General features: G+C 39.1%; 2 protein-coding genes and 2 pseudogenes across 5 annotated transcripts; 1 reads left to right on the top strand and 3 right to left on the bottom strand.

The window, feature by feature from the left end:
• Positions 1-1,623: 1,623 nt before the first annotated feature.
• LOC103321286 (cell growth defect protein) lies at positions 1,624-2,729 on the bottom strand. Of its 2 annotated transcripts, none has more exons than XM_008223087.3 (3): positions 2,523-2,720; positions 2,223-2,393; positions 1,624-1,904 (listed from the first exon to the last, which is right to left on the bottom strand). In XM_008223087.3, exons 1-3 carry the CDS (start codon positions 2,616-2,618, stop codon positions 1,821-1,823), a joined length of 351 nt encoding a protein of 116 aa, XP_008221309.2. In that variant the 5' UTR covers positions 2,619-2,720; the 3' UTR covers positions 1,624-1,820. The 2 variants fall into 2 exon arrangements, with proteins under 2 accessions (XP_008221309.2, XP_088901971.1); XM_089045845.1 differs by having other exon boundaries at positions 1,779-1,917; positions 2,523-2,729.
• A 278-nt stretch (positions 2,730-3,007) lies between these two features.
• MGH3 (male-gamete-specific histone H3) lies at positions 3,008-4,142 on the top strand. The gene is made up of 4 exons (XM_008223088.2): positions 3,008-3,181; positions 3,276-3,382; positions 3,495-3,571; positions 3,668-4,142. Exons 2-4 carry the CDS (start codon positions 3,311-3,313, stop codon positions 3,927-3,929), a joined length of 411 nt encoding a protein of 136 aa, XP_008221310.1. The 5' UTR covers positions 3,008-3,181; positions 3,276-3,310; the 3' UTR covers positions 3,930-4,142.
• A 2,634-nt stretch (positions 4,143-6,776) lies between these two features.
• LOC103321289 (aldehyde oxidase GLOX1 pseudogene) lies at positions 6,777-8,948 on the bottom strand (annotated as a pseudogene). The gene has a single exon (XR_016124095.1). The product of XR_016124095.1 is annotated as an aldehyde oxidase GLOX1 pseudogene (transcript).
• A 2,363-nt stretch (positions 8,949-11,311) lies between these two features.
• Positions 11,312-13,288, bottom strand: LOC103321392 (aldehyde oxidase GLOX1 pseudogene; annotated as a pseudogene). The gene has a single exon (XR_016124250.1). The product of XR_016124250.1 is annotated as an aldehyde oxidase GLOX1 pseudogene (transcript).
• Between the last annotated feature and the right edge of the window lie 5,078 nt (positions 13,289-18,366).

The raw sequence follows: 18,366 nt of genomic DNA, 5'->3' as shown, positions 1-18,366 counted from the left end.
CGTCCCTTCACGATGGAGTTCTCGGTACACAAGCGTGGAAACATTGGAGCGGTCGAAGGAGGTTTTGAAAGATTGCCATTAATATATCCCAATTTGTCTTTTCCGGCGCTATACATCTCAAAAACTTGGGACCATAGGGCATAGTTAGTGACATCCAACTTGATGTCAATATGTGCAACGGAAGCTTCATAGGTAATTGTTGCTAGGATCGTCGTCTGAGTCTGGTTCAGGGTCATCATCTAAGTCAAGTTCGTGGTCATCGTATGCGTCGAGTTTGAGGCTGTCATCTGAGTAGAGTTCGGGGTCGTCTGGGTAGGATCTTTATTTAGGATCCGGTTCAAGGTATGAGTTTGCATTTTTAGGAGTTTAGCCACTTGGGCACTCATCTTAGCTATGGTTGGTTCAGAAGGAGAAGAGGAAGCAGTGGTGCTACCGCCATGAAGATTAAGAGAGTGATCCTCCCCTATGATGGCGGCTAGGGTTTAGAAACTAGAGTTAGCAATCCTAAGATTGCCGCTCTGATACCATTTTAATATATAAGAACTATGAGAGAATAATTGTTCGTATGAATTTTCTGTATATTACTTTCCTTGTAAGAGATCATATTTATAATACAACAGAGCCTTAGTGGCTAAGTAAATAATAAATTCATATTTCTATTTACAGTATATAAAAAAAACAATAATTTAAGTAAATCAATTACAATTCTAACAGGAATCCTTGGTGTGTAAGGAAAGTAAGTCAATGGTCTACAAAACACACCAACATTTTTATGTTCTTTCTCAAGGACGAAACCATATTTTCATCCACACCAGTCATCTTCTTCCACTTTGCTGCCCACCACTACTTCGTTTTTTAAGGGTCGAGGGATCAGTAATGGGTATATGGTTCATAAGTCAAGGAGGAATTGAATGGTCTCAATGAAGTGGGGTTATGTGGGAATTTGAAGGATTGTGGCTATTATCAGAGGTGGTTTAGGGGGATGGGTGGTGGTGGAGTTGAGGCTAAATGAGGTAAGGGAAGGAAGATGAAGGAGGTTGTTGATGTTGCAAACTCGTTTAGGTACAAAGAGGTGGTGAGACGTTGGACTTGAAATGACTAATTTGCTCCAAGATTTAATAGAAAATCTAACATAGGACCATACTAACAAAATTGAAGTGGTTGGACCAGAGCAGTCATTTTCTGATTTCAATGATCAAAATACGAATCAAACACAAATTCAGAAACTATTGCTACAATTAAGTCTTAAATATTTTACTGTTTGATATCTCCAAGCGAAAAACAATAGCTGTTTCGCTTTGAATTAACCCAAAAGGGAAATAAAAAAGAAATAAATGGACATGGCCGTCCAATTCAATGTGGCGTGGCATAGAGATTCGACCAACTTCATTAATTTTCATGGGGTCGTCCGCTCATGTGGTAAAAGGAGAAATGTGACATGGCCCAAGGGGAAGCTACGCAAACAGTACTTTCGGTTCAATAGTATTTTTCTGTGACCAAGAACTGAATTACAAAACTTTCCATTATGTCCAATGTATACCCGTGATTAAAAAGAAATAATGTGGTGAAGTATGAAGATTGAAACAAAATCATATGTTTATAGGACTGCATAAAACCAATTAATTTGAAAGAATTGCAAATTTTCTGTTGGAGGGAAGAAGAATGACAATAAGCATAAAACTCATTCTTTCACTGTTTAGATACATGTACATTCTCAGAAGATCTCTTCTGTCTCCCTACTTTTGTCGGAAGAGGAAAGAAATGGAAATCTAGAGTTCTCTGATATCTCAACCACAAGGGTGAAGTGAAATGCAGAAATGTTAATGGGTATGGGCCTTCTTCTCAATACTTGACTTACTAAGTACGAATGAACCAACTACAATGAGCAGGGCACCTGCAAACCACTGTCAAACAAGCCTTCTCATCATCAGATATGCAAAAGAAACAAGTCAAGGATAATGAACAATCATTAAAATTTATATGCAGCAACAGAAATGCATAATAGCAATCGCATTTGTAGTGCTCCGAAACCGGAATGAAAATCTTTGGTGCAAACACTCCACCATTTAACAATGTCATTCGTTTATTAAATTCTATGCTTCACATTCAAAATCAAAAGCAATGCATCGTATAGGTAACTCAGAAGCATATACTAAGAAAGCATATGAAAATGAACAAATCGGTGTGAGTTGGTCCAATATCATCAGCCTGTATTGATTTACCTGAAAAGATAAGGGTTCATTGAACAAAAGGTATCCAGCTAGACCAGAAGACAGGAAGTTTGCAGCAAAATTTGTGACAGTAGCTTGCAGAGAAGACAGAGCTTTGAGGCTGTTCACATAACATCCCCACATTGTCGCATTGAACAATATCACCAAACCATACCTAACAATCTGTTCAAACAATAACAATTACAAATCAAGCTTTCATTGACCCCAAAAAAAAACAATTACAAATCAAGCAGGATTTTGCGATGTAAATCCAACGGTCTAAAATTCATCGAGTGTGCAAGGGAAAGGCACCTGAGGAGTGATGAGCTTCGCCGAAACGGCAGCCAGAGCGGCGTTCAGGCCGGCTGAGATTGCCCACGCGTACCCCTTCTTCTTGTTACCCTCCATCAAGCCACCAAACTCTTCAATTTTGCAGGGTGAAGGAAATTGGGTCGAGAAGATTTTGACTGTGGGGAGCGGACGATGTCGTTTTGCCTAATCGTGAAACGGCATGTCCCTTGTTTGTTGCTCACAAGTCGCCTAGTGGACGACAAAAGTGGACGGTGGACAAGTCACGTGAGACGCGGGTAAACAGACAGTTTACTTTCGGAAACGACAAGTCGTTGTAAGTTGCGACTGTTATACCAACTCGTCCGAGTTTCCTTCCCAAGACTCGTTCGGAAATACTCTCAGAAAAGAAACACAACCCGTCCACGTTTTGGCAATCCGTGCCTCAATTAACCATCCAATCAGGGACAGAGCACGCGGATTTAGACCTTTTCCTTCTCCAAATCGGATTTGGTGTTGAAAACTCCAAGTCCACGTTTCAACCGACTCTCCCAATCAATCGTCATACATATATAATGACCTGTACTTCCAATCTTTCTCTCATTCGCATCCTTTCAATCGTGTCCCCTCAATCTCCTGATAATTGTGAAGATCCAAAACCCTAGGCTCGTTCATTTCGAAAGGTTCGATTTCGAAAGCCACATAATCCCCGGATTCCTTTGTATTTCTTATCACCTTTTTTCGTTTCTGATCGATTCTTTGTCACTCTGATTTCAGATTCTCTGCGAATTTTGTGATTAATTTGTGAAGAAATGGCTCGTACCAAACAGACTGCTCGCAAATCAACCGGTGGTAAGGCTCCGAGGAAGCAACTCGCCACCAAGGTGCGTTTCGTTATGATTTCGAAGTAGGCTGTTTGGCTAGATGGAAAATTATAATTGATAATCAAATTCTTTGGATCTAATTTTGGTTGTGTTTCGTTTTAATTTTGTAAAGGCTGCTAGGAAATCAGCACCGACAACTGGTGGAGTCAAGAAGCCTCACCGCTACCGTCCTGGAACCGTTGCCCTTCGGTAAGTGTTTTCTCTAATTCGACGTTCCTGTTCTTGAATTTCAATATCTGAATCGTGCCCTAATTCAATTAAAATCCTCCGTTTTGATGTGCACAGTGAAATTCGCAAGTACCAGAAGAGTACTGAGCTTCTGATCCGCAAGCTGCCTTTCCAACGCCTGGTTCGTGAAATCGCTCAAGACTTCAAGACCGACCTCAGGTTCCAGAGTCATGCTGTGCTTGCGCTTCAGGAAGCTGCAGAGGCCTATTTGGTGGGTCTGTTCGAGGACACCAACCTGTGCGCCATCCATGCCAAGAGGGTGACAATCATGCCCAAGGACATTCAGCTTGCTAGGCGCATCCGTGGCGAACGTGCTTAAATATGTCTACTTTGTTTTCATATTAATTTCTTAGATAATTAGGTGTTTTAAAGCAGCAGCCATTGTTACTTGTTTCTGTATAGAAGTAAGCATTTATGAACTTTTGGGCATAATTCTTCCCAAATTGTTGTATTTGTTTTCGAACTTCAGGTTGTTGATACATATATGACTTTATAATTTTGCCCATCAATATGCTGTTCTGTTTTTTCTTCATGAGCCTGCGTGTTTGATATGCCAATCGGCGTTGCAGAAAACGTGTACTTGTTGGAATTACACCTGTTTTGTTGTAATTTCCATCGTTATCCAGAAACCAAATGCAATTATGATAACTGATCTGTGATGAATGGGGTGGTTTTGGTGAACGTTGAAGCACTGTGTTTGCAGCAAGTATGGTTCTTTATAGTTTATACAGCCCAATTGATCAGGCTCCCAATGTCTGGTTCTTAAAGCCCAATTGATCATGCTTTCTGATTGTGGTCCAAGGATTCTATGGACAGATTCCATTATTGTCATCTACTGAGCCCATTACGGGAACCGGACCCAAGTTCATAAGTTCATTGAGAAAACGCAGCCCAGTATAGGTAGATGGCTTGAAGTGATTGTTTTGCAGCGATAAGATAGACTCATACCATCCATCGCTAGATAGGACTCATTTTACAACACAACGCGATAATTCATCTAAAACAGCTAGCAGACCACAATGGATCAACAACTGGGTAGATAACTAGTTTTGTCTTTGATTCTGCAAAGTCCTGATAATTGAAGCTCTTGTCTCCTAGTTAACTCGTGAAAATTTTCACATGTCAGCGGCCCTTGATAATTAACGAAATAGGAAATGACTTGTATATTATATTATATATGACTTATTGGGTTGGGGTTAGTGAAGGGTGGCTTTTAATTTGAAACGACAACGGACTGCAATCATAGCTGACCTTTAGCCCATATGATTATGAACACTCACCCGTGACCTGTGTTGCGTGCGAATCCTGAAAAGACCTCAGTTATCCATCCGTGACCCACTAGTTAGCTAGTCTCTTATTTGCAGACAAACAAACCTGTCACTTTTTCCCATTCGAAATCGACAATCGTCATGTTCTGAAAACGGCTGCACAATTTTTCAATTACCAATCTATTCTGAGTCAGAGACAGAACCTCATCCCCACACCTCTCTCTCTCTCTCTCTCTCTCTCTCTCTCTCATTACCAATTCAATTACCAATATATCTTTAGGTATTGGAGAAGAGACGCAGATCTTATTATTCACATGAATGTCATACGTTAGAGCATCTACAGTTAGAGATATAAATTCAGGAGTGTAAAATTATTTTTACATTTCATTTATACCTTCGGGTGTAAGCATATTTTTTGCTCCAATGGGGTGTAAATTCAGGGGTGTGGCCATCCGCTTTTATGTTGACTTTTCTTCATTTTTTCTTTTTTCAAGTGAGTTTTGCCTGCAAAGGATGTAAAAATAGATGTAAATATACATTTTATTTTATATCTCTATGATGGTGATGTATATTTATATTCACCCATTACAGACGTTCCTGTGACTTGGGATATATATTTAATATACAGTCCCTACTGTGGATGCTCTTAGTGAACTCGTAATCAGGATGAGGGTTACTGCCTCCAACCAGCACTCTACCATCGTGCAGCAACACCGCTGTCGAATGGTACATCAATTCATTTCTACAGTATATAGGGTTAACTGTTTTGGGTTTTTAAATTTTATATCTCCATTTTATTATCTCGTTTTCGCTCTCAAATTCTTTATACATTACGCTTACATGTGCCGTCTTCAATGCACGCAGCACACCCAGACAAATCACTGCAATTTGCCTCAACAAACCGTGGAGACATGAGAAGGAAGTTGTCTCCTGTTTTATCTGTCCCATTTAAAAACAGATCATACTCACTGGAAGTCTTGGCTGATAAATAATAAAATCTTGTGGAAGGGCAGACAGCCTTATTTTGCATGTGAACACAACACACAAGAACAACAACCAACTTGCAGGAATAATACTTTTGGAGCCTCTTGTTTTTATTATCATGTATATATATATATATATATATATATATATATAAAGTTGAAAACAACCGACACATGGGTATGGCCTGATCTGATGGTATATCGATCGTAGCCTTGGTGTGTACACATATATATGTAATTTGACATTTGAGGGGTGAAAATGACTCCCATGGTCCCGTCATCCCATGCATTTTTTTAACAATATTAGACGCCAAAAATCTTCAAATTAATACAAAAACATCAATCGTCAGTGTGACACGGTGATGCATGTCTTACCCATGCAATGAATTGAATGCAACTAAAAATATTTAATACACAAGAATCAATTTCGTATTGGGCGGTATTTGCTTCAGACTAGCATTCTGTAGTGACAATGATAGCTGTTTTTTCTTAAACCAAGAAAATAAAAAGGGCCGGGCCAATGAAAAACCAAAAGTATCAGAAATATAGACAAAATCCCAGAAGTTTCCTTGCTTTAGATGTCATTGGTTTTCTGAATTCACACACTCGATATACACGTCAATCATCATACGCGACTGATTACACGCAAATAACTTGTTCTAATATTATATTAAAATGTGAGTAGGTCTAACATATCATCAACGTATGGAATACTCTAACATATGTTTTCATTCGGAAAAGGATATATGATGTTAATCATTTGCCTAATCATTGAATTTTTTTGTTTGAACAACAGATGCTCTATAAAGTAGAACACCTTACGACATTACAAAAAAAATAGCAAAAAACACTATCCAAAACCCATAAGTAAGTAACAGAGCACTAGCTGAATTTAAGACGTTGAAACAATGCATGGGGCAAAACTTGCAAGTATGATTACGTATTAAAAAAGTAAGATGGACAAGCATTATAGTCTCCTTCCAAAAAATAAAAATAAAAATATACAACAACCTGAAAATCGAATTGCATTTGACAATAACTAATTCCTTTTGTATTCCTAGCTTGAGTTTGTCAATGCAGGTTTTTATTTTTCTCCACTGATAACTAATTCCTTTTTAAATAAAATAAAAAAATGTATAGAAAAAAAAAGGAAGAGAAAATAACTATAACTAGCCTATATATAGGGTAATACTAGGCTTATCACATTTTTATACCATATTGTGTACCACCTCAATAGAGGTGGGTATGAATACAATGAGGTCCACCTCACAATGTGTTTTAAAAATGTTATAAGCCTAGCATTTTTCATCTATATATATACCCGTCGTATTTTGTCACAGGATTTGTACCCAAATACCCTCACTTGGAATTTGCTGATGAACCACATACAAAATATAATATCCGGAAGGCGCAAGATTACCTGAGCCCGGCGTCGTCACCTGAACTTGATACGTGGATTTGGCCACATTTGTCACGCTCTGCGCTGCAAGTACAAGCAGCCTCTGGTTCATCGAGAACGAATGTGTCGTAAACGATGGCGCCACCATCGTCACCGACACCAAATTCCGCACCACCGTTCCCTCCACATAAAATCGAACGGCTAGCTTTTGTCCGTGATTAATCTTAGCTTGAGACTGGGGTGCAACGATTTTGGGACGCAAATTAACGTACATAGCATCCAGATAATCAGGATTAAATGATTCTAATCTTAATTCCGTTGGGAAAAGCACGTTGGTAAATTCGTAATAAATGTGAGGATTGCTGCCCCCAACCAACACTCTGCCATCGCGTAATAACACCGCTGCGGAATGGTACATCCGCGGTATGGTTGTGGGGTTTTGCTGCTCGAATCTTGACCCGACTGCTTTGTCGGGTTTGTAAATAACCGGATTCAAAACCGGGTTCCGCCCGAATTCCCATCCTGCAGTCCCAACCGCTGCCCCGTTGATGATTAAAACGGTGCCGTCCGGAAGCAATGTCATGTCTCCCATAACTCTAGCTTGAGGCATGGTCTCCACTACCCACTGAGGATTCGGGTCGGTTATTTTGATCCGACCGCATGTCTTTAAAGCTTCCACGAAAGTGCCATTGACAGCCTTGGCATAAGATCCTTTCGGAGCCCCACCGCAGACCAAAACCTCAGCCTCAACAAACTGAGCTTGTAAGTTTTTCAATGGCAGCAACACTGCGGACCCGGTGCTCGGGTAGGACCTCGGTTCGCCGCCGGGTATTTGTGGGTAAGTTTTAACGACGACGTTCTTCACGTAGTCGAACAGAATAGCTCGATTGTTGGCGAAAATAAATAAGTTGCCATCCACGTTGAGAAAAACGAAAGGGTAAAGATTGTTTTCGACTTTGGGGTCGTTAGTCTGCACGAGGAACGGCAAACTGTGGACATTGCTAGACGACTCGCTTTTGGGATAAAACTCGTAGTTGAACTGCCGCCTGCCGCCGATGATGATCTGCCGTCCTTCTGGCAGAATGTGATTGGTGGCGTACCAACGGCGAGCGGCTAAGCCGTTGTCGTACTCCTTCCAGTCACAGCCGGTGCAGGATTGGAAAATCCTGACGCGGCGCTCCCCGTCGTTGAAGCCGCCGGTCTGGATCAAGCTACCGTCTTGTGCTACGGATCCGGAGGAGCACCAGACGTCTGTCTGGACCATGAGAGGGCGGAAGGAGTTGGTGGGGACGTCGTATTCGGCTGAGTGGGCGGTACAGTCGACTTTGAGGACGGTGTCGTTGGGGTCATTGCGGCACTTGCCTTTGGGCAGGGACAAGTTAGATTTGCCGAAGTCGGTGCGGTCAAAGAGGACGACGCGGTCGTTGTGGAGGAGTTGCATGTGCATGGCGGAAATGCCGATATTCTGTTGCAAGAGCAGCCATTTGCCACCGGCAGCGTGGGTATGGGAGATGAGGAGGAAATGGAACAAGAAGAAGAAGAGGAAGGCAAGAATGAGATTTGGGTGCGTCGTCATTCTGTGTGGTGTGTTTTGGTCTGTTGGTGTAATTTTTTACTTGGCTTGTTGGTTGGTCTCTTAAATCCTTTGCTTGCCTTGGCATTGTGTGGGGATCGAGTGGAAGAGAGAGGACAGAGTAACTACCCACCCACATGCATGTAAACGCGTCGCGTGGGGCAGACTAGGTGTGTCATCACTGAAAATGACCCTTGTAGTTCAACAACAGCAAGCAATCCCTTCTTCTCAATCTGATATAATCTAAATGCTAGCTAGCTAGTTGAGCTCCGCTTTGAAATTCCCTTCTCGATTTGTGTTGTTGTTGTTTTTTTTTTTGTTTTTTGTTTTTTTTTTTTTTTTTTTCTATTTCTTAATTGGTTATTCTTTCGTTGGTTGATTGATGAAACTTATTTCCTCTTTTTCAAGTACAAATGTTAGGTGAATGTGAAATTCATCATTTTAATGCACGTAGGTGGGATTCAAATTGGGAGATGCTCTGGTTAGGTTCATATCCGAATTACACCTCAACTAATGTGTCTCTCTAACATTACCATCTTAAATCAATACCTGAACATAATTAATTTAATTTCATTAAAATTGATCATCACTTGCGTTGCGTGCGCCGTTGTGATCGTGCATGGTTCTAACTAATATTAAACCATTAATTAGCAATAATCACATATATGATTTGGTGTAATATATTAATATCCATTGCATTGCGCTCTCTTTTAATTAGGTGAACGTTGGGCACATAATAAATTGCAAGTTTTTGCAACATAATAATTGTAGGGTTTCAATCATCTATGGTTAGGTAGTTAGCATGATGATAGCTCTATTTGGTTAGATTTTTCAATCATATATTTGAAAAGACGTAGAGGGGCCATTTCTAAATTCAGTTTCACCCATTTGAGAAAAGTTCCGTGCTTTTAATTAACAAGCAATATGCATAGAGCTCATAATCTATAAACAAAAGCTTGAATAGAACATGCAAGAAAGAGGCTTTTAGCACAAATAGGCAGACTGAAATCATATCTGAGTTGTCCTTCAATCACTTTTCTGAGCTCTTTTCTTTGCCTTAATTCTTCATATGTTTCGTCGGTGAAACTTTTACTTGAATTTCTTTAATGGCGTTTAGAGAACTTTGTTACTGTTTAGTAATGAATTTCTCAATTTGTACAACACATGGATTTACTTTCACTTGTTATGTTTTTACCAATTGATGTGAGGTAAAGTATGTACTAAAGTTGCTGCCGACAATGTTGAGTTTTTTTGGTATGGATATGGGCTGGCAGCAGGTCGTTCCTTAATGCCAACCCTCGCTTAATCCAATCAACCTACAGAAAAAACGTACTTTCCAGTACTTCTTTGGACAGCAGAAAAATTCATACTTGATAGATACAGAATTTCTGATGATCTACGTGTGTGGCAACTTAATTTATTTTATTTTTGATGACATGCACTTGTCATGAACTTCATACTGACTTCATAGTCAATCGCAAGCCTGGAATTTTTGGGTTAACAATATAAATAACTCGAACAAGATTTTGAAACTTAGTAGATATATGAAAACTATATATAATACGAAATCAATTCAATTGGTTTTCTGCTTGACTATTTAGAGATACGTACGAACAAGTTCCGTGTTGATAATTGTGTGAGTGCAAACCTTTTTTCAACACTCCACGATCAATTTCTCTGCCTCCATTCGTCATTTGGCGTTAGAGTTCTGTGGGGTTAATTGTTTTTATCTGTATTCTGTTTCGTTCTGCACTTAAATTTAATTTCTGTGTTCAAACAATGAGCCGCCTCGTTCATTCAAATTCGCCTACAGACTGAGACGGGAGACCATCACTGCAATTTGGCTGAGCAAATTGAGTTGACAGAGTAAATGATAGCTGTTTCCTAAACCAATAAAATAAAATAAAGAAACATAGACAAAATCATTTTGTCGCAAAAGATATATATTCATTTCAGGAATTGAATTTCATATGTGGAGAATTCCTGTGTTTACTTCATATCAAGGAATTGAAAATTAAGCGGGGCCACACAAAATTAGGAATTGAATTCCTGATTGTGGAGGAATTCAATTATTGAGTGAGATGTTGTATTATAATTCCTAGAGAACTATAATCAAACGACGATGACATTTTAGTAATTAATATGAATCCTACCCCAATTCCATATAGTTTAGTGAACAACTTCAATAAGAATTAGGAATCTAATTTCCCTCAATCCAACTCCTCCTCAATTCAATTCATCCTAATCCAATTACATATTAATAAACATGCCATAAATACCAAATATTCCACAATTTTCAATTTCTTAATTATCAAACTACATGTATTTTGCTTGACCCAAAAAATAAGTGTCGTATATTTTAAATTAATAAGATATCAAAGAATAATAATAATAGAAATGACTTGCTTTAAGACGTGTTGAAACAATGCACTGCCGGGAGTACCATTTCAAGTATGATTACGCACTGGCGCCAAAAGGTTTAATGAAGACAACTTATCCTCCGACTTTATTCACGATCAATCAGTTTATAATATAACTTGCAATGTTCGGCAAAAAAAACAAAAACAAAAACAAAATACAACATGAAAAATGTAATCGATCAAATAATATTGACACAGAAATCCTTAGCGATCTCTGTTCGTCAAGATTTTTAACTTGTGATTAAAACTTAAAAGAAGGGGAGGAAGCAACTATACCTATATCATGTAATGTATATGTATTTCGATCTTTTTTTGGTCGAATGTACTCTGATCTTTTGTCACATAATTTGGACCCAGATGCCGTCACTTGGAATTTGCTGATGAACCACATACAAAAGATAATATCCCGAAGGCGCAAGATTTCCCGAAGCGGGCGTTGTCACCTCAACTTCATACGCGGACTTTCCAACACTCTTTACGTTCTCGGAAGCAAGAACCAAAGACCTGTGATTCATCGAGAACGAATGTGTCGTAAAAGACGGTGCCACCATCGTCACTGACACCGAATTCGTTGCTAGCGTTCCCATCACCGAAAACCGAATGGTTAATTTTTTACCGTAATTGATCTTAGCTTGTGATATCGATGAGACGATTTTGGGACGCACATTTGTGTACTTAGCGTCCAGATAATCAGGATTAAACGCCTCTACACTTAACTCCGTTGGGAACAGCACGTTAGTGAACTCGTAATCAGGATGAGGGTTACTGCCTCCAACCAGCACTCTACCATCGCGTAGCAACACCGCGGTCGAATGGTACATCCGCGGGATGGTGGTCGGGTTCTGCTGCTCGAATCTTGACCCAACTGCATTGTCGGGTCGGTAAACAACAGGGTTCAACACCGGGTTCCGCCCGAGTTCCCAACCCGCTGCCCCATTTGACGCACCATTGATGAGCAAAACGGTGCCGTCCGGAAGCAATGTCATGTCACCCATGACTCTAGCTTGAGGCATGGTCTCCAAGACCCACTGCGGGTTCGGGTCGGTTATTTTGATCCGAGCGCATGTATTTAGAGCTCCCGTAAAAGTACCCTTTGTTGCCTTGATATAAGACCCTGTGGGGGCTCCACCACAAACCAAAACCTCGGCCTCAATAGACCGAGCCTTTAAGTTTTTTAATGGCAGCAACACAGCTGAGCCCGTGCTCGGGTATGACCTCGGGTCGCCTCCGGGTATTTGCGGATAAGTTTTAACGACGTTGTTCTTGACGTAGTCGAACAAAATAGCACGATTGTTGGCGAAAATGAATAAGTTGCCATCCACGTTGAGGAAAACAAAAGGGTAGAGATTGTTTTCGGCGTCTGGGTCATTGGTCTGCACGAGGAACGGCAGACTGAAGACTTTGTTTGTAGACGCGCTCTTGGGATAAAACTCGTAGTTGAACTGCCGCCTTCCGCCGATGATGATCTGGCGTCCATCGGGCAGAATATGATCGGTGGCGTACCAACGGCGAGCGGCTAAGCCGTTCTCGATCTCCTTCCAATCACAACCGGTGCAGGGCTCGAAGATCCTCACTCGGCGATCGCCGTTGGTGAATCCGCCGGTTTGGATGAGGCGGCCGTCGGGGGCAACGGAGCCAGAGGAGCACCAGACGTCGCTTAGCAAGGTGAGGGGGCGAAAGGTGTTGGTGGTGACGTCGTACTCTGCGGAGTGGGCGGTGCAGTCGTTTCCGACGCATTTACCATCGGGCAATGACAAGTTGGAATTGCCGAAGTTGGTGCGGTCGAAGAGGACGACGCGGTCGTTATGGAGGAGCTGCATGTGCATGGCGGAAATGCCGATGTTTTGTTGCAACAGTTGCCATTTGCCTCCGGCAGCGTGGGCCGGAGGAGAGATTGAGAGGAGGAGGAGGAGGAGGAGGAGGAGGAACGTTGAAAGAATGAGAGTTGGGTGCTTCATTCTTTGTTTCTTGTGTTTTGGTGTTTTTGGATCTCTTAAAAGGGTGCTTTTGGCGCTGTAAGTTGCTTGTAATTGTCTCAATGGCTGGCCGTCTTTAAATACTAGACGGAATGGGAGGACAGAGCCACCGGCATCGCATGCATGAAGTATGCAAAGGAGTGGGACCCACAAGGTTTGCGCTTAATGAAAACGACGGTTGTTATAGTTGAAGAAGAGAGCAAAGCAACACACAAACACAAAATCTATCTCATCTCACCGAGTAGGAATGCTAGCTAAGCTTGCTAAGCTAGGTCTGCTTTGACTTCCGCTCTTTTGTTTTTAAATAATTTGATTCGTTGGTTGGTTGATGAAACTTATTTCGTCTTTTTTTTTTTTTTCTTCTTCTGTTTGTACATGTACATATGGTAAATGTGAATATTCATTTTAAGGCATATTATATGTTAGAAATCAAGGCTTAATATAAGGAAGACTTTAGATTGAAGTTCACGTTCAATTCTTTTCCTTTTTTGTAATTACCTTAGACATAGGATCTGGAGATTTATTTCCTTTTGTATTTCTTAAGTTTTGTTAAACTGTAATTTTTTTATAATGATTATATACATAAGACATTCACCATATTTTCTTATATGGTATCAGAGCAAAACGTCTGATCCCTCTATGCTCTTCCTGCAATCTTCATCATGACAAATACAGAAGAAAACAGTGTCACACCGAAAATACAAAAATCCGTTAACCAGGAAACTAAGGGGGATGTATTCAATTAGGATTTTAAAAGACTATTTTAGGATAAATAAGTCTTGTGATATTCAATTAAGACTTTTAAATAATCTACACAAGTCTTGTGGTATTCAATAAGGACTAATATGATTTTTTTTTAAGAGGGTGTCCAAATCTAGTGGTATTTAATCAAGACTTTAAACAAGTAACAAAAAGTCTTTTGGTACTCAAAAACTTGCTAATTTCGAAGGATTTGTTTTAAATATGGAATTTGTATGACTTTTTAGTGGGAGATAAAAATATCAACCCTATCTCAAATCTCACCATAACCCATCAGACTTTTCACGTGAGATTTTTTTTTTTGTCTGCGTGAGAAGATGAATAGTTCTTCGTGAAGATAAACAGCTCTTCGTGAACAAGGGATTGCTTCCTTCTCGTGCTATGTCTTCTTCAATTTATTGTCTGTATCAAATATATGACATGTTTGTATATGGTCTATGTTATGTCTTCTTGCGTTTATTGTTTGTAACAATTGCTGCTACCTTGCATAGACTGGCGTCTTTTTGTTTATATATGAACAGAACAGAACAGAACAATTGTTTATATGTGGCATCTTTTGTTTATATGGCGTGTTTCTGCTATGATTGTTTTTGTCTTTGGTCAATGGTAAGTTTTTGTATTCGTTTTCCATAACTTTATCAAGGACCAAGAGATTGACTTATAGAGTTTTACTTTTACTTCCATTAACCATGCTGACATCTCGCAACGATGGTTGCTTAGGTTTGATACATGTGGACACACACTTTCCAGTGCTTCCTTTCTTTCTTGGTATCTAACTAATATATATACTAGTTTGTATTTCTTCAATGACTTTAATAATAAAATAGCACTCAAGAATGAAATAAAATAATTGTAGCAGCTAGTTGAAATCAATATGCTTATTATTGTTGTAGTTACTTTCTTCGCAAAGAGTGTTGTTCTAATGAATTTCCAATTGAACCAATAGACGAATCTTCATCTTCAGTATTACCAGTTAATGAAGAAGATAATTTTGAACCTATTGTTCAAACTCAAGAGCAACAACGAGAAGATGCTAATGCATGGAGGGCTAGCATAGCTTTAGATATGTGGAGAAATGCTATTTAGGAGGACATGAAGCTACATCAAATTGGCTATTAAAAGATTGGAAAAATTGTATTAGCTTTTACTTTTCTTTATTAAAATTATCATTTCTTTGTTATCTTTTTCATTGATTCTTGTAACTTTGAATGTTTGTTTTTATTTATTGTTCCATTTCTTTGTTATCTTGAACCAATTGACTTTCATTGGCTTTTTATTTATGGTTCCATTCCATTTAACCAATTGACTTTCAAAACAATAGCTTGAACCAAGTGTCTGCAACCTAATAACCTTATACCTATCATACAACCTTCTGGAAGGAAAAATTCCACCATCATTTTGAAAGCTTGGGAATTTGTAGAGGCTGCTCCTGGAGAATTCGTGCATCATTGAAGTAAACTGTCATTGCTCATCATCCGACTAAGTTGGTTGGTTAGCAACATAAGAGCAACTCTATGCATTTGCCATGGCAAGGGGGGGAGCGGGGGGCTAGGGCAGCCACTATTCACGTGAATAGTGGTTGCCATTGCAAAAAGTAATGTGTATTTCCACCCATTGCCATGGCAAATGACAATTACTATTCACTTTTTTTGTTTTTTTCACAAATTTTTTTTACCTCAATAATTAAGTTGGATAATATTTTCGTGTCAAGATTATTCATATCTCATAAAATTTCCGGATAAGATTTTTGGGTTCAAATTTCATATACATTTCAAAATTCAAAATTCAGATACACTTCAAAACTCAAAATTCAGATAAATTTCAAAATTCAAATTTCAGATAAATTTCAAATTTCAAATTTCGGATGAATTTCACATTTCATATGAATTTCAAATTTCAGACAAGATTTTCACCCACTAAAATCAAGCCACATGTCATCTCTATCTGGCCAAAATTTTCTGTAAAACCAAAGGCTCAGCTCATACCTCTCACACCATATATTTCTATATTTTCATTTGTCATAGTTTAGAATTGATACTCCATTCTCAATGAAAGACATGAAGATGCTTGGAAAGACAAATAAGAGAAGTCGTAGACGAGCTGAAAGGCAAAGGTTGCAGAGAGAAGAAGATGAACAAGTTGTCATAGCAGTGACTTTGCTTGATGAAGAGAACCAAGGTCACCGCCGTGGTTCACAAGTTGGCCATGGCTCGAATGTGGACAGACATAGGCATTCTCGGGGTAAGAATCTTTTGGAAGATTATTTTATCTCAAGTTCTTTGTATTATGATGTTGATTTTCGAAGGCGATATAGAATGCAATCCCATTTCTTCAATAAAGTCATGCATGATATTTGCAATTATGATGCATACTTTTTAAAAAAGCCGAAGCTCGAGGATTTCCAAGAATGATTTGTAGCATCGACTGCATGCACTGGTAATGGAAGAATTATCCAACTACATGGCAAGAAGATTACGGAAATAGAAAAGGGCAAAAGAGTATCATTCTTGAAGCCGTTGTTGGCTTCGATATATGGGTTTGACATGCCTTCTTCGGAGTTGTCGGATCTCAAAATGACCTCAACGTGCTGGGTCAATTGCCGGTTTTTAACGATGTTTTGAGAGGTGAAGCCCCGAATTTTAGGGGTGGTAATTTCGGACATGACCCGATACACGATTCAAAACGATAAAAAAAAAGTCAATTTCGGGTCCACCCATTCTGACTCGTTTAATAAACGGGTGGGTTTCGGGTCAACCCGCTAACCCGTTATAATACATGTCTAACCTGTTTATTAAACGGGTCGTGTCAACCCGTTTAATTTATGCCAACACGCACACAAGGGGTTTCGAACCTCCACCACCCTCATTCATCTCCAACACTTTATCCACCATGCTACATACAACTTTGTAATTATATACTATGCCTTTTGATATTTATAATGTTTTTTTTTTTTTCCATTTATCTTCTCTTCTCTTTTTTTCTTTCTTTTCCTTCTCTCTTCTCTCCTTTTTTTTCTTTCTTTTCCTTCTCTTTAGTTTTCTCTCATCTTTTTTTTTCTTTCTTTCTTTTCCTTCTCTTTAGTTTTCTCTCCTCTTTTTTTTATTTCTTTCCTTCTATCTTCTCTCATCTCTCTCTGTCTGTATTTTTTTTTCTTTTCCTTCTCTCTTCTCTTTTCTCTCTACCTTTTTTTTTCTTTCTTTTCCTTATATTTTCTCTCCTCTCTCCAATTTTTTTATTTAAATTTTTTCAGTTGTGAGTTTTGTAACATGCATGTTATTATTTACGAACCCGTTACACGACTCGAAACCCGCACGATAAAAGACGACCCGAACCTAACATGACACGTTTATTAAATGGGCTGGGTTCGGGTTGAGCATTCTGGACACGTTTATTATTCCGACATGACACGAACCAGATACGACACGACCCATTGCCAGCCCTACCGAATATCACCTATCAAATCAACAATACCGTTTACCAAACTAGGTATTATCTAGCAGACGACATCTATCCGAGGTGGACCACATTTGTCAAATCAATTCTGAATTCCCGATCCTAGAAGCAAAGATTATTTGCTTCCTTTCAAGAAGAATACATGAAAGATGTCGAAAGGTGTTTTGACATTCAACAAGCTCGGTGGTTGATTATTCGAGGTGCGGTGCGTATGTTTAATGAGGAGGTGCTGTGGAGCATTATGATGACTTGCATCATCCTCCATCATATGATTGTGCAGGATGAGTATAATTACGTTTCTGCATAGGTCTACGAACCGGATCCCATGAACACGGCCTTGACACGAATTTATGAAAGGCCCATGAGGCCAAGTTGAGAAGCATTATAGCAGGAACCGTTGGTTAGGGATAGTCGTTTCATGACCCGTATGATTGATCGATATACAGAGATGTAATCTTCTTATATTCATGAAAGGCGTCAAGTTGACTTGATGAAGTATCTATGGGCGGTGAAAGGCAATGGCAATGAATGATGGAGCATAGATGTTTTGGTTAGGTTTTATTCAGTTATGGCTTGGTTGTGGTTTGTTTTTATTATTGTGCTTTGGTTGTAGTTTTTTTTATTTTTTATTATGCTTTGGTTGTGGTTTTTCCTTTCAATTATGTTTTGTTTGATGTATGGAATATGTTAAATAAAAAGGTATTTTATTGAACGCTTTGTTTATTAAATAAAGAAAGCCAATACAAGTCATTAAGAATTACTACTACTAAAATAAAATACATGAATTACAACAACTTTAATACAAAACATGAAAAATACAAATAAATAAAATGTATGCAAACAAATTTAATGGTTTTGATCATTTAACCAATCGTGTTACTAGGTCCATCGTCACGAAAAAGTTTTCTTTTTATAACATCCCTTC

Source organism: Prunus mume, linkage group LG2 (assembly GCF_029339155.1).
Source record: "Prunus mume cultivar Tortuosa linkage group LG2, ASM2933915v1, whole genome shotgun sequence".
NCBI classification, from domain to species: Eukaryota; Viridiplantae; Streptophyta; class Magnoliopsida; order Rosales; family Rosaceae; genus Prunus; species Prunus mume.
The sequence above is the reverse complement of the archived record's forward strand: the minus strand, read 5'-3'. Positions and strand labels throughout refer to the sequence as shown.

Excerpts from the sequence above, each read along its gene's own strand:
- LOC103321286 (XM_008223087.3), bottom strand. The coding sequence starts at position 2,618 with ATGGAGGGTAACAAGAAGAAGGGGTACGCGTGGGCAATCTCAGCCGGC. Across the intron at positions 2,394-2,522 it reads CGAAGCTCATCACTCCTCAG|ATTGTTAGGTATGGTTTGGT; the intron begins GTGCCTTTCCCT and ends TTGTTTGAACAG. Across the intron at positions 1,905-2,222 it reads ATGAACCCTTATCTTTTCAG|TGGTTTGCAGGTGCCCTGCT; the intron begins GTAAATCAATAC and ends CTTGTTTGACAG.
- MGH3 (XM_008223088.2), top strand. The coding sequence starts at position 3,311 with ATGGCTCGTACCAAACAGACTGCTCGCAAATCAACCGGTGGTAAGGCT. Across the intron at positions 3,383-3,494 it reads GGAAGCAACTCGCCACCAAG|GCTGCTAGGAAATCAGCACC; the intron begins GTGCGTTTCGTT and ends AATTTTGTAAAG. Across the intron at positions 3,572-3,667 it reads CCTGGAACCGTTGCCCTTCG|TGAAATTCGCAAGTACCAGA; the intron begins GTAAGTGTTTTC and ends TGATGTGCACAG.